The 22,003-nt window shown below is 40.3% G+C and overlaps 1 protein-coding gene across 1 annotated transcript; it reads right to left on the minus strand.

Annotated features, from left to right (window-relative positions):
* Window positions 1-862: 862 nt before the first annotated feature.
* Window positions 863-21,493, minus strand: si:dkey-1j5.4 (leucine-rich repeat-containing protein 15). The gene is made up of 7 exons (XM_031300186.2): window positions 21,252-21,493; window positions 6,858-7,046; window positions 6,542-6,726; window positions 6,193-6,449; window positions 1,933-2,053; window positions 1,495-1,630; window positions 863-1,357 (listed from the first exon to the last, which is right to left on the minus strand). The coding sequence occupies exons 1-7, from the start codon at window positions 21,265-21,267 to the stop codon at window positions 1,167-1,169; spliced, it is 1,095 nt and encodes a 364-aa protein (XP_031156046.2). The 5' UTR covers window positions 21,268-21,493; the 3' UTR covers window positions 863-1,166.
* Window positions 21,494-22,003: the final 510 nt, after the last annotated feature.

Genomic DNA, 22,003 nt, shown 5'->3' on the forward strand with positions numbered 1-22,003 from the left:
TGTCGTGTTTTCCTATTTGCCGTCGTGTTTTTCTATTTGCCGTCGTGTTTTCCTATTTGCCGTCGTGTTTTTCTATTTGCCGTCGTGTTTTCATATTTGCCGTCGTGTTTTTCTATTTGCCGTCGTGTTTTCCTATTTGCCGTCGTGTTTTTCTATTTGCCGTCGTGTTTTTCTATTTGCCGTCGTGTTTTCCTATTTGCCGTCGTGTTTTCCTATTTGCCGTCGTGATTTGCCCTTCAGAGCCACCGTACATAGGACCTCATTTCTAAGTTAGCCAGTGTGTTATTTATCAGTGGAGACAGTTTTCAACACTTGTCATCCAGTCCTTCCAGTTGCAGAGTTTGCTGGTGCTAGGCTAGCGCAAGTCAACAGTATCTGCTAGCCTGCCACTAAAAACAGTCTTACCCACTCCACAGTACACCCGAGGCAAATAAATTAGGAGTCCCGACTGTAGTGCGCTTCTCTGTTTACTTTTCGGCGCAGTACTACTAACCGGAGCAAAGTAAAATTCCGCCGCTGCAGAGAAACTAGTCCCTCAAAATGTAATGCGATCATTGAGATGCAAGGGTAGTTTTATTTCTAACATTATTCTATCAACACAGACATTTACATCGATAGTCTGGCGTTATAATTTATTTGCCTCGGGTGTACTGTGGAGTGGGTAAGACTGTTTTAGTGGCAGGCTAACAGATACTGTTGACTTGCGCTAGCCTAGCACCAGCGAACTCTGCAACTGGAAGGACTGGATGAAAAGTGTTGCAAACGGTTTCCACTGATAAATAACACACTGGCTAACTTGGAAATGAGGTCCTATGTCCAAAATTCTGAACCACCCCTTTAAGGGTTCCATGTTCCGGTATAGGTTGAAATTGCATATAAAGCTCTTGGTTTTAAACTCAAACATACATGGCCAAAAACCAAAGTTTCTAACAGCTGATGTTTTATGCAAGGTTTTTTTTAATATGTTGCATTTAAAGTAGAGAAGATACACTATCCTACAGAGAAATCAATTGAATGCATTGCAGCTTTCAGAAATAATATAGGAAATAAATTCACTCTACAAATACTAGCTCAGTAGGTATAGAGAGTTAAAAAAAATTGGTTTAAAAGTTCATCATCTGAATCTCCATGGGCCCAGAGCTCATGCCATGGTCTTAATATAGGTGTTATGGTGTTAGGCACGGCAGAGCAGCTTGAAGACTAGAGAGGCTCTTGTTTTGGAGGTCTGGAGGACTCCTGCACTTTAGGGCGTCCCGAGGCGACAGGGTGGCCTTGGTCTGTCTTATCCACTGTACCAACGAGATGATGTTACAGTCACAATGCCACGTGTTGTCATGGAGGTAAAGCTTCTTCAGGTCTGACAGGGGCAAAAAGTTCAATTATCACTAAAATTGAATCATCATCATCAGTAAACATTGTAATCATTTCTACCTCTACTATTATGTGTCACGCCTTTGTTCCTGTGGAAATGGGACAGGCTAGTGGTAGTCGTACCAGGCATATGGGCAAACATGTTTCCATCCACAGTCTTCAGGCGATTTCCACTAAGAGCCAGCTGAGAAAGATTGGCCATGTTCCTAAACACATCAGGTGGCAGGTGATCCAGACCATTGTTCCTCAGGTAGAGTTCCTGGTTCAAAATTTAGTACATTTGTTTTTGTGTCATTACATTGACCAGTGCACAATAAGAAACATGCATTGTGGTCTCAGTGAACATATGAACAATGTGCAAATGGATATAAAAAAGTTTACTTGTAAGGTCACCTAATATTCCTAATGTACAGACATTAGCTATGAATACAAACTAAATAAAAAAATAACACACAGTACATATCCCATATATGGGTATTTTTCACACTAAACTGATTTTGACTTTTATCTGACTTTCCATCAGATTTTCTCTTTGTGAATAAACCAAAGACACGGTGTTACCTGCAAGTTGCCCAGGCCATCCAAAGTTGACAAGCTCAGTGTGGACAGAAGGTTGTTGTCTAGAACCAGCATTTCCAGAGATCGCAGCGGTCTGAAGGCTCCAGCAGGAATTTTCTTCAGACTGGATTTGGAGAGTCAGAATCCCTAATCAACATCAATACACAAATACAGTATATCAAAAGGAAAATGAGGTAGATATCTATTGGAGGCTAATTGAAAATATAATACGCTCTTTTCTAATCAAGTAATAAGGGCATTCACTCAGGGGCAAATTCACAAACAAAGTATTGCGGCCTTGAATTTCCGCAAACTTTCTGCCCCAGCCAAGGTCCAATTAACAAAAGATATTGCCTAATGATATTACAGCTCAAACATGAACATTAGGTCTTGCAGCTGAGTGCAATTTGCTTGTGTACATTTATGTGGTTGCTCTGATATTTATGTTTACCAAGTAGTTTAAGTTGGCTTTTTTCTATATCTGTTCTGTAAAACACTTACCATGACCTATTCATTCAGCAGGTGTAAGAGTTAGTTATTCAACTGAATTGTATTGTTAATGCAGTTTTTGATCACTGAGTTAAGCTCTATACACATGGGACTACGTCTGATGATTTCTTTTGATCTTTGGCATAATTCAGGTAAGGAATTTATATGTGACAGAGAAACCGTATTTGAAATTTAATTTCCCAGTCTGTCAGTGTTGTCTTTCAAATGCACACCTTCAGACTGTTAAAGAAGATAGCATGGTTTGAAGCGGAGGACGCCCTGCTACACCCTGCTACGCTCTGTAGTGCCCTGCTATGCCCTGCAGTGTCCTGCTACGTCCTGCTATGCCCTGCAGTACCCTGCTACATCCTGTAATGCCCTGCAGTGCCCTGCTATGCCATGAACTACTACAACTACTATTTCTAGTCATAGTTCCATTGTCTTTATTGTGACTATTATTGCCACTGTTTATCACACCCCCAACCGGCACCATCAGACACCGCCTACCAAGAGCCTGGGCCTGTCTGAGATTTCTCCCTAAAAGGGAGTTTTTCCTCACCACTGTCACACTAAATGCTTGCTCTTGGGGGAATTACTGGAATTGTTGGGTCTTTGTAAATTATAGAGTGTGGTCTAGACCTACTCTATCTGTAAAGTGTCTTGAGATAACTCTTGTTATGATTTGACACTATAAATAAAAGTGAATTGAATTGAAATTGAGGACATCCCTATATAAATGCACTTCATCATCACCAACTATCACCACCATCTTTTATGAATTCGCCCCTCAACTTAATATAGTAATCTCCTCTCTGTTGTTAAGTTGTATATTGTTTGTTCTCCTCAATGTTGAAAACACAGCAAAGGTAAAACTCTATGACTGCTGCAGTTATAGACCAGCTAGAACTTTATCTACAACAATGCTATAGTTACTTGTTGTCACTCAGCAGAGTTTACAGTGAAGTGGAGCTCACCAATTAATGACTGTAATTAGTAGTAGTAATAAGTGAAGTATTTAGGCGTCATCATCTATAATACATTTGGTATAATCATTTTAACCATAATAATATTTATACAATTAATTAGGATTATAATTGCAATTTATCACATGAGTGTCCTAGTTAACTCGTGATTAATTGCAAATTAATCACACTTTCTGTTCTAAATGTACTTTTAAAAGGAATATTTTTTCAAGTTTTTAATGCTCAAGTGGTATTTGAGACTGGACTACCCCATTGGTAACTCAATTCACAGTACGTGCAAATAACTTTAGTCTTGTGGAGCGAACCATCTGGAAAGGGTTTGAAACTCAACTTGCTATTTTAAAGACTCTTATATTTATCAATTTCTGCTCAAGGAGCTTTGTTTCTGCTAGCCATCCACTCCAGTTCATGGATGTATTATAAGACCTGTAAGACCCACTCCCATTCTGCCGTCTCATCTGCGTTGCAGTCTGCAGGCAGCCCCGTCCCCCCACCCTACTGACTGCCTGCGCAGTGGGGCTGCGCAAGAAGACAAAGGGGTCGTCATGTCAGCGCTGTTTAGTGTTTAACCTAGGATCTGTGGACTGCATGCGTGGGAATGAATTACAATAGAAATATTAAAGCTGCAAGCAGCGTTGGACGGGCCCTCGCGCATCAGGGTTTCTGGCGAATGCATTTGTGCGGCACTCAAAAACTGCAAATCATCACCAATAAAAAGGGAACTCCCTGCTGTGTTCAATACCTCACACAAGAGTCTATGTCATACAGTTCATTAGCTGTGAAAGGGGGTGTGGCCAAAGCATAGGGGTCGGGGCAAACCTTTACCAATAAAAAACGAAGTCTCTGCTGAGTTCATTGATACCTCACATAAGACTCATGTTTAAATACAACTGACAAAGCCCTCTAGTGGTCGTAGTAATTATGACGGGAGCAAAGGAGGAAGTGTGTAGGGAGGAGCCTGGGGTGGGTGGATGGGTCCACACAACATCAGACTGCTGTTTGTTTCCTGTTTAGTATCGACAGTCAACATTGTTTTTTAATCATGATTACAGTCGTTCCATTACCTCAGCCAAGTGGTTATTATTCCCATATCGATAAAGGTCCCGAAACCTTAACTGAGTAGTCATTTTAACTCAAACCATAATGTTTCCCTAAACCCAAAAAGTGCTGTTTGTGCCTTAACCTAACCTAAACCAGTGTTGTGACATCATTAAAACAATATGTCATAATAATAAAATAATGTCATCCTGCCGATGTGGGGTGTCAGATTAAAAATCTGTTCTACGTGTGGTTCTATAGGGCAGTTTGTTTAATTTGGAGGACTTATTTGTCCCAGCAAATTCTCCCAGACAGAGCATCGATACTGGATGATTCTTCAAAACCCTGGATTACGTCCCATAACGATGTTTTTTAAATTTGAATGCCAATATTTAAAAATAATAGCTATTCATTTTAAACAATATTAGTCTATGGCACCTCCACTATGGTTAAGGTTAGAAAATGATTGTGGTTATGGCAAATACATTGTGGTTAAGGAAAAGGTTTTTAATAATTAAAACTTAATAATTAAAACACTTTGTCATGGAAAGATAGTGGTCATGGATATACTGACACCAATGTGTGATAGTGGCCATAAAGTCAGATTCACCACCATCCACAACGATCAATTTTACACCCACTTCCTCCTGAGAGAGCCCCATGCTGGTATTGTATTGTAATCTCTTCTTGCCTCATTATTGCACCTACAAAACTGTCAAGTCTGTCAAACTGTATGCTAAGGGAAAAACACATCTGATAATCGCTCACTTAGAAGTAGTTTGGACCAAAGTGGCACGGCTGTTTGAACTTGATCCATATCCAAATGCCTCATTAAGTATTTGGTGGAATCCAAAGTTATCTATTAGTAGATCTCCCATTTTTTGGAGGGACCAGCTGGAAAAGGGAATTGTTACACTGGGGGATTTGTATCTCGGTGGCATATTGAAATCCTTTGAGGATGTGGTACTATGTCACGTGTGCCTCATTCAGTTCAAGGTCATGCATCGCTTCAATTCGACTCTCTCCAAATTGTCTGAGAAGGTTCTGGCTGCAGACCTCCTCTGTGGGGCTCCAGACTTGGATTGAAAAAGACACCAAATTGTTGGAAATGTTAGACAGAGGATGACAAATTACTTCATGTGCTATGCTCCTGTGACAAGATCCAGGAATTTTGGATCAGAATACATGATAACCTATGTCTGATTGCAAGGACTCAGGTTCCATTTAGTCCAACACAATTTTTTCTAGAAGATGGGTCACTCCTATGCGGGAAAGATAAGATGCTGGGTCCAAACCAGTTCAATGATAGCCAGACAGATTCTTCTAAGAGGATGGAGGAACGAACGGGTGCCTTCAATCCAAGAGTGGGATTGTGAGATGGCTAGAGTAGTAGCGTTTGAAAAAATTACATATAAACGGTTTGCAAGATTGAATGTCTACACTAGAAAATGGGGAAAGTACATGAGCTCCTAAGAAGCCATGTGCTGTGGAGAGGCGTTTACTATGTGCTTATGGTGTTATCACATGCACAGTTGTTGACGAGTTGGGGGGGGTTCAGGGGGGAGGGGATGTGTTGTTTGAGTCATGTTTTGTTCTAAAAAAAATAAATAAAATAAAACATGTAATTCATTCGTCTGATTCTCACTACACATACCTGCATTACTAAATCTATCTAACTATGGCATTGCTAAGTGCAGTAGGTTTGGTACTGAGAGGTTTATAGAAGCATCTACTACAGAGCAAATGTGATGACCTGTTATTGTCTAAGTTGAGGAACATGAGCTGTCTGAGTCCAGTAAAGGCCTTAGGAGAGATCTTTTGGATGCGATTCTGGGAAAGGTCCAGAACTTTGAGAGCGATCAGAGGCTTAAAGGCATTAGATGGTAGCATTGTCAGCGCGTTGAGAGGAAGATCTAAGTCTGACAAGTTCCTCATTCCAGCAAACATCTCAGGTTTGAGGATGCCAATCTGGTTCTGTCCCAGCATAAGGAAGCGAAGGTTCAGGAGGTCCTAGAGGCATGAAAATATATTTTTTTGTGGTCAGATTATTGCATTGTGATTGCTGTACATGTAATACATTCTTCTATAAACTCCTCCTATACCTGAAATCCTCTTGGTGGAAGGTTGGTGATGTGGTTACCGTAGAGGTTTAGGAGCATCAGTTGCTTTGCACCAGAGAGGGCCTGGGGGTGGATGGACGTGATGGCATTTTGTTCCAGGTTAATACTCTCAATCTTTGGAATTGATTTCAGAGCATTAGCCTTCAGGTCTGTGATACCGTTCTCACCTTTAGACAGCAATAAGAAAGATGATACCGACCCACACAGCTTATGTTTACTTGGAGTAAATGTCTGATAAATGTGTCTTCAATGTCACAACAATCTTTGGGACAATTTGATTAACCACAAAGGTATTCACCTAGTTTGAGGATCCAGGCATCAGGGGGCAGTTTGGATGGAAAGGCACGAAGCCCCATCTTATGACAGTTGACCTCTGACTTTTCTGGACCAGCCTTCCTGTAGCATCTACAAACATCAGGACAGCCCTCCACAGCCTGCACCATCCAAAGGATCACCAGCATCAACCAAGCCAAGTGTTGCATCTCCCCTGCAGAGTGGAGGATATAGAGAGACAGATAAAGAGATAGCCTTGTCATTGAGAATGCAGTTGTGGTTATATTTAGGGGTGGGTCTTGTGTTGTATTAGGACCTGGAAAAATCATATATGAGCACAGTGTGAGCGTAAAGACCATATGTAAAGACTAGCCTCCCCACCGCAAATCATTCAAAACATAGTCGGACTGGCTACCGAGAGCACTGCTCTGTGGGCCGCTTAATCAGCTTGTTAAAACAAAAACAGCGACAGAGAGAGACAAAATCAACAGTCACAGACTCACCATTTTTTGCAATAAAACCAATAATAGTTCTGTTTAGTGGTGCAACGGACCATGGTTGATTCGTACGGATCAACACTCGGAATGCATGTGAACCGCGGATCAAATTCAAAGTTTAACTATAATAATAGTGTGAAATAATTGTATACTGTCACTGGCCTACCGGTGTATATGTATCCTGATGACATCGCTATAGGCTATCATTTGATGGTACCAAGGGTATCACTGGTTGTTCCCTCATAGGTCACACAATCACTATTCAATTCATACATTAATTCTCTCTCGAATTGTTCTGTCTCTGTTTCTTCATTCTCTGTTTGTCTTACCTCTTTTCCTCCTCTTTCCTCATCTCCTCTCTCTATCTCCCTCCTCTCTATATCTCATCTCTCTGTGCTGTCTGCATCATTGCTGTCTCACCTCTGTCTGTAAAATGAAGTTAAAATGAAGAAAAGACAGCTTAGCAAACCAAACCATTAAAATAAATTATTTAGCATGCATTCAATGTTTAGGTATCCAGTCTGAATGTTATAGCCTATCTACACCTTTAAGTTAATTGACTTAATACTGTCTCTGTGCGAGTACCATTTCGAGAAGGGCAAGGGGGAGGGGGGACTCCCCCGTCAATTATTTCAAATGGTAGCCAGTCAGAGTGAACTAGCCCAGTTATTACTTTGTTATGTCTGGGTTTTGAAGCCATGTAGCATCATCCACAATTAGTTGTGAAGACATTGTACTTTAGATTGTGTTTTATTGGTGAGCTAATTGTGATAAATTAAACTCGATTTCAGGCTACAACGCAAACGCGGTTGTTTAATATTGTAACATTAACTAGCTGACTAGCAAAGGGAGCTTGTAGTTACTATCTCTCAGTGGCTTAAATTCCAGATAATGCATTAAATTACATCCAGTTATTTATCTGACAATATATCCTGAATTTTACTTGTAATATGGGCTACTGTGAACCAAATTAACCTAAAAAACATGAAGTTTAGTACTGTTTTCCGAGCTCACTCACATTGGGCTTGTAGCCGATATTGATGTCATTAAAGACACTGTTTTTCAGCAGTTAAAAGAGAAGTGGACTGTTGAGATTTGGAAACAAACCAAAACTTAGAACTTATAGATTGATGAAAAATGAGTTTGGTATTGAGAAATATGTAAAATATAACCTGTCCACAGTGAAAAGATCTGTGTGTGCTCAGTTCAGGTCTAATAAGGAATACTCCCTCTCGATTTTTGAAACGGGACGTTGGTCGGGCACCAGTAAGGAAGACAGACTGTGTGATTTGTGTGATCTCAATGAAATTGACAATGAAGTTTATTTTGCTTTGTATTGTCCATATTATCATGATTTAAAATTGCAATTATTTAACAAAGTTGAAGTAAAAGAGATGAGGCAGGACACAGATCTGTTAGTTTGGTTGTTTGAACATTAAACATTTTTATTTGCAGACTTTTTAGAACAAGCATGGGCTAAAAGAAAGATTGCTTTGTTTCAATGATTCTCTGTAATATTTTGTGTCTGTGGTTTTGTTTTGTGTATGAGGTGTTTGGCTCTAGTTTGACAATTATTGGTTGCACTGTTGTGTTGTGGCTGCTGTGGTATGTTTTATTTGTTCTTTGTTTTGTGCAAAGTGGAGAATGTTGTGTGTGGACATTGGACTGGAAGCTGTGGAATTAATTACTGTTGTATTGGTGTCATGTAATTCCATGTGGGATGAGCCACTTAGTGACATGACACGTAAATAAAAATATACTATTACTACTATAACTAATTATATGTATAATTAGTTTACAACCAATGTCATAATTCAAAATGTATTTAAGTTGCATTTGGTATTTACATGTGATTTAATTTGGTTAATAAAGTACTATTACTCTATATATTACTCTATATAGTACTTTTATTCTGAAGTCTCGGCTAGGCTCGTTGGGATGCTCGTGCGTGAGAGAGACTCACAACTACAGCAAGTTAGCAGCAAGCACAGAGAATTTAATGCTCCAGTGAAAGTTTCACAATGGTTATAAGTGACTTTATTATAATGTCAGCAATAAAAGAGACCTCTGAAAACTATTCACTTGTTTATAGCATGCAGCCAACAGGCTATGTTGTTTTGTATGCCTGTATTTTACTTTTTTTCTTTTGATTATTTTTTTGGGCTTTTTCTGCCTTCATTTTTTGATAGGACAGCTAGGTGAGAAAGGGGGGAGAGAGAGAGGGAAGACATGCAGGAAATCGTCACAGGTCGGATTCGAATCCTGGACCTTTGCGTCAAAGCATAAACCTTTCAGTACATGTGCACCTGCCCTACCACTGAGCCAACCCGGCCACTGTATTTTACTTTGTTAAATGATATTCTACATGCTGTGCATGCAATGGTTTATGTTTATATCACGTGAATATGGTCTTTATTTTCTCCTTATACTGTGTTTAGGTTTTATGGTGGTTTGGAGAGAAGCTTCGAATAAACCTGTAACAAGAAAGCCACTTGTGTGCTTCAAGGGAATTATATTTATTTTATGTATTTATATACAATTTGGTAGCATCTTTTTTTTTAATGACCAATTTTGCCTTCTTCATCATTTCAGCCTTTTCACCCACTCTCACAACGTGATTGTGCACGTCCTTCATGTTTTTGTTAGTTCCATCAGGAATGCAAGTACTAAGCTAGCTAGCTAACAAGCTACTTTGCTACTTTGTTAGTTTGCTATGTATTACTAGCAAACGTAACTTCATTGATAATCTACATGGATGTAAATGTAAAAGACCACCAGTATCTGGATAACATATGCTAGTAATGAAAAGTACAGTTGCTCTCTACATTCATTATAAATGGCATAAGTTCTGTTTAGTAAGTTCACAACTAGCAGGTGCGTACACACACAGTAACCATTTTGGTGATAGTGGTGGTGTTCACCCTTCTGTACAGTTCCCCTCCAGGAATATACTAAAATATGCGTTTTTTAATTTTATTTATTTATTTATTTATTTTAATTGGCCAGATGCACTCAGGCAGTATTTGCAGAGGCCGGCACCTGCTGGAGAAAGGACGCCTGATCCTTCAAGTTCGCCTCTCTCTGAACTTGGTAAGTACAACTAGTACTATTGTTGCAGTTTTTGTTATTGTTATTATTGTTAGCAATTATTACTTTTATAATCACATCACATTAATACTACTAATTGTAATCAGTAGTATTATTTAGCCTTGTAGCAGCCTAATAGTAATAATAGTTGTGGTGGTAGTAATTGTAATTTATCTACTCCAAGTTACATGGTCAGATAAAATGTATTTGTACAATGCAACTATGTGGTAGGATGATAGAAATGACCAAATGCAATTGTGTAACGAACAGCATGGATAAACTCTGTGTTAAATACAGCTGCAGGAGAAGGGACATCCAGTAGTAGTACTCCAGGGACCAGTGACACACAGGCCAGGAACACACAGCCTGCATCAGGTGAGTCTATATAATAGTATTTATTCAAGCCACGTCCATACTTCAAAGTACAACAGAATAGGGCTGCAACTAACGATTATTTTCATTGTCGATTAATCTGTTGATTATTTTCTGGATTAATCGATTAGTTGTTTGGTCTATAAAATGTCAGAAAATGGGAAAAATGTGGATCAGTGTTTCTCAAAAAGCCCAAGATGACATCCTCAAATGTCTTGTTTTGTCCACAACTCAAAGATATTCAGTTTACTGTCACAGAGGAGAGAAGAAACTACAACATACTCACATTTAACAAGCTGGAATCAAATCATTTTTACTTATTGTCTTAAAAATTACTCAAACCGTCGGCAAAACCCCTCTGGAGGCCATCGACGAAGGCAAAACCCCTCTGGCGGCCGTCGGCGAAGACGAAATCCCTCTGGCGGCCGTCAGCGAAGGCGAAATCCCTCTGGAGGCCAGGCAAGACATCGGGGACTCTCTGGACGCCGAGCAGGACGTCGAATACTCTTAGGAGGCCATCTGCGAAGGCGAAACCCCTTTGAAGGCCGGCGGCGAAGGTGAAACTCATCAGAAGGCCGGCGGCGAAGGCGAATCCCCTCTGAAGGCCGGCGGCGAAGGCGAATGCCCTCTGAAGGCCAGGCAGGCGACGGGTCAGCTGGGCTGAAGACAGGCGACGGGTCAGCGTGGCTGAAGACAGGCGACGGGTCAGCTGGACTGGAGCCAGGCGACGGGTCAGCTGGACTGGAGCCAGGCAACGGGTCAGCTGGACTGGGGACAGCTGGACCAGGGTCTGCCAACAAGGCAGCAGGATCAGTAAGAGGCAACAAGGCAACAGGATCAGAAGTCGGCCAGTCCGCCGACAGGGCAACTGGAACCGCGACAGGAAACAATGCAACAGGATCAGGAGTCGGCCGGACCGCCGACAAAACACGGGGGGCAGGAGTCGGCCGTGTGGTCATCGAAGACTCTTGAAGAGCGGTCACCGAAGACTCTTGACGGCTGAACTTCTCTTCTCTCTTGGGTCAAAAACAAAGAACCTGTAGCCAAAACGCTAGCAGGCTGAGCAACAGGCAGGCTGGTGTAGGCTAGCTGGCACTGAGGCCGGCAGGGAATCTGAAGAGGAGCTTTGGTAGAGCCAACAGGCTAGGAAGAATATATTATATATATATTATATATAAGGAAGCGTTTAGCCCAGTCAGGAATAGAGTCCTTAAACCAGGGCTTTTCTGACATCTTATCTCGAACAAACGACAAGATTGCCTCCTTCTGGCAATCACTGTCAGCCTCCTTCCACATAGTCTTCAGCTCTATCAGGTCAAACATTAAATCACACAGTTCAACAGACATAGTCTCTGCCTCTCCTTTATGTGGAGAAACGTCAGGCCTTGGAGAAGCAGGTAAAGGGGCAGACTAGTGAATAGAAATGCCAGAAACAACTGTTCATCTTTTATTATTTGAGATGGGATAGAACTACAAGAACTTCAATCTTTTAATTTCGTAGTGGTACGTACAGTATCCATAATAGCACTTTTGTTTGTAGAGGGTATAGTTAATCCAGTTTATGGGTCATAATTTGCTAAAGTGCCCTTACAGGTGCTTAAGAGTGTTTTTGCACTGTTTATGGAGTTAATCCAATTTGGTAAATATCCTTGAACATTATTTGTAGCATTTGTGTATGAACAACTTATAACAGTTGATTCAAGTCATAATTTGCTTGTTGAAGTGTTGGAGTGACTATAAGAGCATTTTTGTTTGTTCATCCATTGTTTGAGTCATAATTTGTTAATAAATATCATTGACCATTCTTTGTAGCATTTTTGTATGTGCAATTTGTTAGAGTGCATCATTTAAGTCATAATTTGCTTGTTGGAGTGACTATAAGAGCAAGAGCATTTTTGTTTGTATAGTTTCTGGAGTTCATCCATTCTTTGAATCATAATTTGTTAAATATTCTTGAGTATCCTTTATACAATTCATTAAAGCGTAACTCTCGCCAAAATGCAACCTAGGGTCTTTTTGTGAATGTACCCGAGTCAAGCCTTCGTTTAAAAGCATATTTAGGACGGAATCGCCACTTTTAAGATTTACCGTATTTTCGTTTTTCGGTCAAATGGCCTTTTGAATGGGAGTGCTAGTAGCTATTTTTAAAACACTAAGAAGGCTCGACACAACATGAAACTTTGCTCGAAGTAGCACCAGGGGCTCTACACCTTAACGAAAGCATTGACAACATTGTTTGTGTACCCAGAGTATACTAAAAAGAAAGGTTTTGAACAACTCACCATATGTCTTGTTGTTTCCAGCCACAACGTCACAGGGAGGAGAGTAAAGATGGAAAGCTCCTAAAGCTTAGTTCCATATAAATGCACAGATTATTTCTTGTTTTTTCGTTATTGAAAAACAATATTGACCTCGTAGTTGAAAAAGGAGCCTCATATGGAGTCCGTTCATTCGCATTCGGATATCGACTCGTTTTGACTGCTGTGGTGGTAGCGGCCGGAAACAACAAGGCCTATGGTGAGTTGTTCAAAACCTTTCTTTTTAGTAAACTCTGGGTACACAAACAATGTTGTCAGTGCTCGAGTTCATGTGTAGAGACCCTGGTGATACTTCGAGCAAAGTTTCATGTTGTGTCGAGCATTCTTAGTGTTTTAAAAATAGCTATTTTGAGGCTAGCATAAAAGTGCCCCTAGCCCTTCCATTCAAAAGGCCATTTGACCAAAAAATGAAAATACGGTAAATCTTAAAAGTGGCGATTCCGCCCTAAATATGCTTTTAAACGAAAGTTTGACTCGGGTACATTCACAAAAAGACCCTAGGTTGCATTTTGGCAAGAGTTACGCTTTAATATAGTTCATTTCATGTTAAAAATCTTTTAAATATCTTTAATTTATGTATGGAGGTAGACAATTTTTTAGGCATATTTAGCTTTTTTAAGATTTCTCCTATGAGCACCTTTACACTTTATGGAGTTCATCCATGCTTTGAACCAAACTTTGAGTGTGTAATAAATTATTTAAAATAATAAAAAAGAAAAAGTTCTGAAACTATTCTGGTATATGTTGTCCATGCATCACTTATTGTTTAACTGCAATGTAGAATAGTAGAATTATAAGTGGGTGAAAAAAATGCTATACAAAGTAAAGCAGTTAAGTTAATATATGTCTCTTCGGTAATGTTAAGTATTGTAATATCAACTAAAGCTCGCTAAAACTCAATCTCGCCTAGGGCAACCAAAGGGCTAGAACCGGCCCTGCGTTTATCCCAACATCCATCAAGCTGCAACCAGCAGAGCTGCAGAGAGTTCAAAGGTTCAGAAGTATCACGCATGTGCATAGGTAACTAAGCAACAGTGGAGACTCACACTGACAGTGTGAACTTTTGAACTGCTGCAGCCGCTCTGCTAGCTCAGCTGTGGTGTCAGGTTACAGCCTGTTGCTACATAGTCATTACTATGGACATAACCACGGCAAATCGTGGGGGGAAAAATATGGATTGGAATATTGGATTGTATGAGTTTGACAATCAACTAGTGTGGACTTCACCGGAAAACAGGAAATAAACAGAGGTATGTGCACTGGCTGATATTAGCACAACTTTTATGCATTTCTTTCACATCTACTGCAGACAGATTCTCTGTGTTCACTCAGAAGGAATATCCTCTCTCTGTGTCGGAGTTTTTTCATCTGACTGCTGCTCTCCCATACGGCCGCGGCTCTTTTTGTTTTGTTGTGATGTTGAGAAGCAAGACACTGGAACTTTCTGGAGAATTTATTCAGAGACAAACGGAAACCTACACTGTACATTTACTACCACTTAACTGCTCTGAGCGCATTCACCGTCACTCTCACTCTCTCGTGTAGCCTACACACTAAGGAAGTTTTTCTTGTTAGCAGTAGGAGTGCGTATCAAAAACACCAGATGAAACAAATAAGGACGATTTGAGGATTAAACCAAAGTTTGGTCTTTGAGTATTTATTTACATTTGCAAATGCTGAGAAAACAGTTTCACAAGTACTCATGACACATCTGAAAGGGTCTTCTGACCCAGCTAGAAAACCATACATCTATATAGTAAAAACTCCCTTAAACCACCCCCCCCCCCCAGGATGAGTTTAACAGCTACGCAGATGAAAGAACACCATAAAAAGTCATAATGACTTTACTACCTTTCCCCTCTGACCCTGCTTCTCTAGTTAATAGCCTAAACACCTGTTTAAAGCAAGAAACAGAAGGAGATACAGTTCAAAATGTTATGGCCCTTTTCCTCCTTATCTGCTAAAGGTAAACAGTAGGAACGCTGAGTTCCAAAAAGAGAAGGATATTCTCAACTAGGCCAGAGTTTATGATGCCAGTTGCTTCTTCTCTTGGAGTCTCTAAGTCTATAACAAAATTAAAGATTATTAGGACACTCCTGTAAAGTATATAAGAGAATCTTGTAAGATATCAAACTATAATGTTAAAATAAAATTCCCATTACAGAGGTTTCACACCTGTAATTTTGGTTCAGATCAAACTGAAAAGTCCGAAAGTCCGGACCAAATGAGGTATGTGTGAAAACGCCCTTAGTGCTTGTGTGTTTTTGTTGCGTTACCTTATTTGTTAGGTTGGGCTCTGTGTTATAAATTTGTGAAATTGGCCCAATTTGTTTAGACCAAAAGTGTTGTGTTGCCAATTGCTGTTAGTTACTTTCAGTAAGTTTATATGATGCAAGATAGAAACGTGTTGTTAATATAAAAAAATATTGTACCTATCGTATAGCACTGTATGGCTAAAATATATAATAGCTCAGTTGCTGACATTATACACTCACCTTGAAGATTATTAGGAACACCTGTTCAGTTTTTTGTTAATGCAATTATCTAATCAACCAATCACTTGGAAGCTGCTTCAATGCATTTAGGGGTGTTGTCCAGGTCTAGACAATCTCCTGAACTCCAAACTGAATGTCAGAATGGGAAAGAAAGGTGATCTAAGCAACTTTGAGCGTGGCATGGTTGTTGGTGCCAGACGGGCTGGTTTGAGTATTTCACAATGTGCTCAGTTACTGGGATTTTCATGCACAACCATTTCTAGGGTTTACAAAGAATGGTCTGAAAAAGGAAAAACATCCAGTATGCGGCAGTTCTGTGGGCGAAAACGCCTTGTTGATGCTAGAGGTCAGAGGAGAATGGGCCGACTAATTCCAGCTGATAGAAGATCAACTTTGACTCAAATAACCACTCGTTACAACCGAGGTATGCAGCAAAGCATTTGTGAAGCCACAACACACACAACCTTGAGGCGGGTGGGCTACACCAGCAGAAGACCCCACTGGGTACCACTCATCTCCACTAAAAATAGGAAAATGAGGCTACAATTTGCACAAGCTCACCAAAATTGGACCTTTCAAGACTGGAAAAATGTTGCCTGGTCTGATGAGTCTCGATTTCTGTTGAGACATTCAGATGGTAGAGTCAGAATTTGGCGTAAACAGAATGAGAACATGGATCCGTCATGCCTGGGCAGGCTGGTGGTGGTGGTGTAATGGTGTGGGGGATGTTTTCTTGGCACACTTTAGGCCCCTTAGTACCAATTGGGCATCGTTTAAATGCCACAGCCTACCTGAGCATTGTTTCTGACCATGTCCATCCCTTTATGACCACCATGTACCCATCCTCTGATGGCTACTTCCAGCAGGATAATGCACCATGTCACAAAGCTCAAATCATTTCAAATTGGTTTCTTGAACATGACAATGAGTTCACCGTACTAAAATGGCCCCCACAGTCACCAGATATCAACCCAATAGAACATCTTTAGGATGTGGTGGAACGGGAGCTTCGTGCCCTGGATGTGCATCCCACAAGTCTCCATCAGCTGCAAGATGATATCCTATCAATATGGGCCAACATTTCTAGAGAATGCTTCCAGCACCTTGTTGAATCAATGCCACGAAGAATTAAGGCAGTTCTGAAGGCGAAAGGGGGTCAAACACGCTATTAGTAGGGTGTTCCTAATAATCTTCAAGGTGAGTGTAGCTGTATTCTGGTTTATTACGGTGAAGTGTTTACTAGGCTACTGTGAATGTCACAAGACGATCTGGGATTGTGCCATCTCGTCCACCTCGTGAAGACTATGGTAGAGACACACCCACCAGAGAGCAAATTAAATTTTTGTTAAGAAAATGGCTAATATTTGCATGTATGTCTGGCGTGACCAAAATTAATGTGCCCCTAACCCGTTCCTGTTGTAACGTTTCAAAAGATACTAAGAATGTCACGAGAACCAGTACTTCGGTACCAAGTCTGTACCAAAATTCTAAAAACCGACATGACAGTACTCGTTTTTCTACAGTACCATATGTACGGAGGGATGCAAGAAAGCTGACAGACACAGAAAAACAGAATAGCGCCAGTAGACTGACGTTTTCTCCAGATTACATGTAAATTACGCTCACCTTGCCCTTCCACTCAAACCCCTCCACTCCACGCCAAAACAGTAACAGAAAGTTGAGAGAGAAAAAAATTGACACAGAAAAAAGAGTGACATGACACTGTCCCAGCCCCAAAACCCCCCTGTTATCCTAAAACACACGTTATAAAGGAGGGCATGTGATTATTTATTTTTTTTTTTTTTAGCGTGGTATTGATTTGGATATCAAGAATCATGAAATTTCACTGGTATTGGTATCAATGACTTTTTCTTTTTTTTTTACACCCCATGGTATCAACTTTAAGTATTGTGTACTTTTGGTGGTATCGGTACCGACTACTACATTTGGTATTTGGTATTGTGACATCCTTGATAAATTAAGGTGTGCAAGAGGTGAAGCGATTACAATGTTTATATTATATTATAAAGGCCATGCCTACAACACATCTAACTCTATTACCAGTTAATTCAAACACCTGTTAATCCGAAACACTGGCTTCTCGGCTGCAATAAAAACAGGGAGAACACAAGGGTAGGCAGCCAAAAGATAATATTTATTATAAACAACCAAATTAATAATCAACAAAAGCAACATTAACAATATAGCTAAATAAAGAATCCAAAAGAAGCATGCAGCTGCTGTCACACTGCAGGCCTGCCCCAGAGAGAGAACTGCTGACAGCACGAGCCAGAAATAGCACCCTGCAGCACAGCACACAAGAGACCACAGAAAACAGGGACACCTAGTGGCAGGGAAGCAGATTTCGTCACAATTCAAAAAAGCTGATGCTTTATGTCTCAAAATAATAATATGTCCCAAGATAGTAAAATAAAACCTATAGGCTACAGCTGTTTGATTTGGCTATATAATGTAAACATAAGCGTTTATCAAACGTAATGAATAGTTGTATTTCATCAAGCAAGCAAGACAGACAGACCAAGAGATGCAATGCTCAGGTAGTTTTCCTGTCCGCTGTTCCCAAAATTCACCCTCAACGAAGTTGTAAACATTGACATCCGCTTTGACTGTAGTGAACGATAGAAAGTGAACGTATAGGGCCACCCAGCTCCTTATTTTTATTTGTCCAGTGTATTAGGCAGCATTGAAACATTTTGTTTGCTCTGTAAGATGAAGTTGCTATAACGTTTGACAGCAGGGTTTCCCACAGCACTTTGCAGCTTGGGCAGCCGCCTAAGCTGGGGAACCCTACCGCCTTAACTAGGTCGTCAAAAAAAAACAAAAAAACTCCGCTGCACAAAAGGCCGCCAAGCGCATCTCGAACAATAGCGCGGACGCGCTTCATACCGCGAGCGGGCGCACGCGCGCCACACGGCCGAAATGAGAGAAAGAAAAAGATACGTGGTCCGTCGCTGTCTGGAGGATAACTAGCCAGTTGATATCGCGCGTGTGTTTCCGTGAGAACAATTGCCATTTCACCGTCGCGTGTGCGTCGGAGTTTGTCAACAAATGTGCGGCAGCTGGGGCATGCCCGGGCAGAGATGGGGTGAGTGGACTAACCGGAGCGTTGGCATACGGTGGGCAGAGAACATTTATATATGTTTCTCTGTCCTGTTCTTCACATCAGTGAGGCTTTCTTCTCTTGTTTCAATGAAGTGAATGCATGACGAAGTGACTAGAACTATCCATCACCTCTCGCGCGTGGTTTCTCAATGTCCCGGCTGTTGCCTGTTCTTTGAGACACAGCTGTTGTCCGTTTTTTTTAATCACTACACGCGGTTCACAATACACGGTTAGTTAGCGTAGTTACACACAGTGAAGTTACGTGTCCTGTTTTTATTTCACGCATTTATTACCCCAGTCAGATGGCAAACCTACCACCTTAACTAACACATTTTCTGTGGGAAACCCTGGACAGGTTAGCACAATTACCCTCAATTTTTACTGAGTACCGCCAACTCCTGCGGTGAATAGGTACGCTTAACTCTCTCTCAAATAGCAGCTTAACGCTAAGAAAACAGAGCGGAAAATGTGCTTGTTAACATGGATAATTGTAGTGGATAAACATATTATTGTAACCCTGACAACACAACATTTTATACACAACACAACAGGTTTATATGACGCAAGATAGAAATGTGTTGTTAGAAAATATTGTACATATTGTATAGCACTGTACATGCTAAAATATATAATAGCTCAGTTTGCTGACATTATAGATGTATTCTGGTTTATTACAGTGAAGTGTTTACTAGGTTACTGTGAATGTCACAAGATGATCTGGGATTGTGCCATCTCGTCCACCTCGTAAAGACTGTGGTAGAGACACACAGAGAGAGAATGCAGACAGACAGACCGCAAACCAGACAGACAAACAGAAAGAGAGCAAGAAAACAAGGGGCGGGGGTAAGACAGGGTGGGGGATTGACAGAGGGAGAAAGGTGGGGGGAGGGGGGCTGTCTCCATGTGCAGCGAGTGCGCAGGATGTTTTCTTGCCTCTCCTTGCTGGAAGTGCGAGCGGCTGCACTGAACCGTCAGCCCGTTGGCTCGGCTCACATCAGATTAAAAAGTCTTTACCCCATCAAAGTTTTACTGCCTGTCTTTAAAGCAGAATAAAAGCTGGCTGGTGTTTAACACATCTACAGCAAAGTAGATCAGGGTTTACTGGTGCGAAAAAAAGGGGAAAAAACACTTTAATTGAATATACATGGTAATGATTCATCCAAACAACAACAACAAAAACTATTCTGCATCTACAAATATGAGTTCTAATAATTCATAGTTATTCTACAGTAATGCTTGTTTTAATTTAGATGGAAGGCCAGCTATAGTTTAACTGAGTCAAGGCCATGACACTTCTGCTTTCACTCACTCGTAAACTTCTGATGTCGATGATTTTCCTTATGGATCAATATTGTGTATTTTGGTGAAAAAAAAGAGCAATCATTGATAACTGTTGTGATGGTTTTGGTATATATGTTATTGTTCTTAAATTATGCAACATAGCTAGCTGTCTCGATTTACCCTGCAGATATCTGTGTGGCAGAAAAACTTTATGACAGAAGGATTGTAAAAGAAGTATAGAGTGCACGTAGAAGGACACAGACTTTTGCTCTGTGTGCTCAGCTTCTCGTCACCGTGCCAGCTGCTGACTGCTACAGTGACACCTGAGCACACGCTCCAAACCACTTTCAATTTATCTTCTACGCCCCTGCACCACTTATGCAATGAGAAGCAACTATTTTAATGTGTCTTAATCAGATGCATTTTTTCATACAAAAGGAGCTTTAGACACAACCTTATCACAGCTGACTATTGCATCACTATAGCCAGAGTTACAGTGATGTTACCTGGTGAGCAAAAACGTTAATGTCAAGATATGAATGTATGTAATGAAATGCATACAAAAACACATTTTAAGTGATATATTTCCAAGACACATGATCATGTCATGCAACTGCTGAATAAGAGTACCAGCAAGACTTGACAATTCTGATTCGACTATGTCGGAGACACCCCTAGTGATTACACAGGGCAGTGTTATGAGAATTTTTCAGTTTTCTCCTCCCCATAGAGGGGCCACTGCTGAATTTGTGCCGTATTCAGGGTGTATTTATAAAATAATATATTTTTATTTGAACAATACCTTTTTAATTTTGTAAACTGAAAGAGCCCAGTTTTTCATGGAAAAAAAAACTATTGTTGATCGTAATAACGTTTAAAAGTCTGTTGAAAGTTGAGGAAACCAAATGCATAAAAGATATCAAGCCTTTTTTATAGATGCAAAGGTAAAAAATGAATGACAAAACTGATCTCATTAGTATTTAAAAGCGTCTCTCTCTAAATTAAATGGGATAAGTTAAGGTCTCCATAAATTGGAAATTACGCAAGAGAAACAAAAAATACAAATGTGTATTCACAAAAGTAATATTTCTTAAATAATTTGCCAAAATATGTGAATTACTCAAAGGGATGTGGAAAATCTGAAATGCATCTGCACCTAATCCTATTTGAAAGCCCATCATGTGCAGGGACACTCCTTTGAAACATCAAAAGGGAAGCAGAGCAAATAAAACAATGGCCCACTTACCTGAATAGGCTGCCATCACACTTTCTAAACGATGCTTGGTTCTCCCGATGTCTGTCCACTTTGTTTTCACCTCTCAAACAGGTTGAGTTAATTTTTTCCGTTGAGAGCTTCCTGTAAGTACCACCTGTTAGTCAGAGAATAAGCAATGCTGTCTGTGGCTTCACTTCCTCTAATCTTCCACTAAGATAAAAAGTGAAGGGAGATGAACGTATGCAGCATATGAAGTGCTCTCTCTAACCTGACAAAAAAGCAACTTGCCAGAATAGCAGTGTGGGAACACAGAGCAAACAGTGAAAGCAGGGTGTGAAACTCCCAGAGCTGCAAGTTCTGCAATGTCACAGAGCCCAGAGAAATGTGGCATCCACAGATTATGGCATTTATCCATATTATACTGTGAGGTCTATGTGTGTTTGTGTTGTATGGGTGAGTTTTGCTTTTACTATTCAGATCTAACTTTTACATTTCAATTTGAGTTTTCAGTCCATGATTTAGGACTTGAGTTTAAATGAATGGTTCAACATTTTGGGAAATACACCTATTTGCTTTAAAAGAGTTAGATGTGAAGATCAATGTCACTCTCATATCGCTAAGTTAAATATGAAGCTACAATTAGCTTAGCACACATGAACAGGAGGAGAGAGTTAGCCTGGCTCTGTCCAAAAATGCATAAAAAATGCACCTACCAGCAACTCTAGATCTCAATAATTAACAGGTTATATCTCATTTGTTTAATCCATTCAACATCTGGAGTG

Source organism: Sander lucioperca, chromosome 19 (genome assembly GCF_008315115.2).
Source record: "Sander lucioperca isolate FBNREF2018 chromosome 19, SLUC_FBN_1.2, whole genome shotgun sequence".
Lineage (NCBI taxonomy): Eukaryota > Metazoa > Chordata > Actinopteri > Perciformes > Percidae > Sander > Sander lucioperca.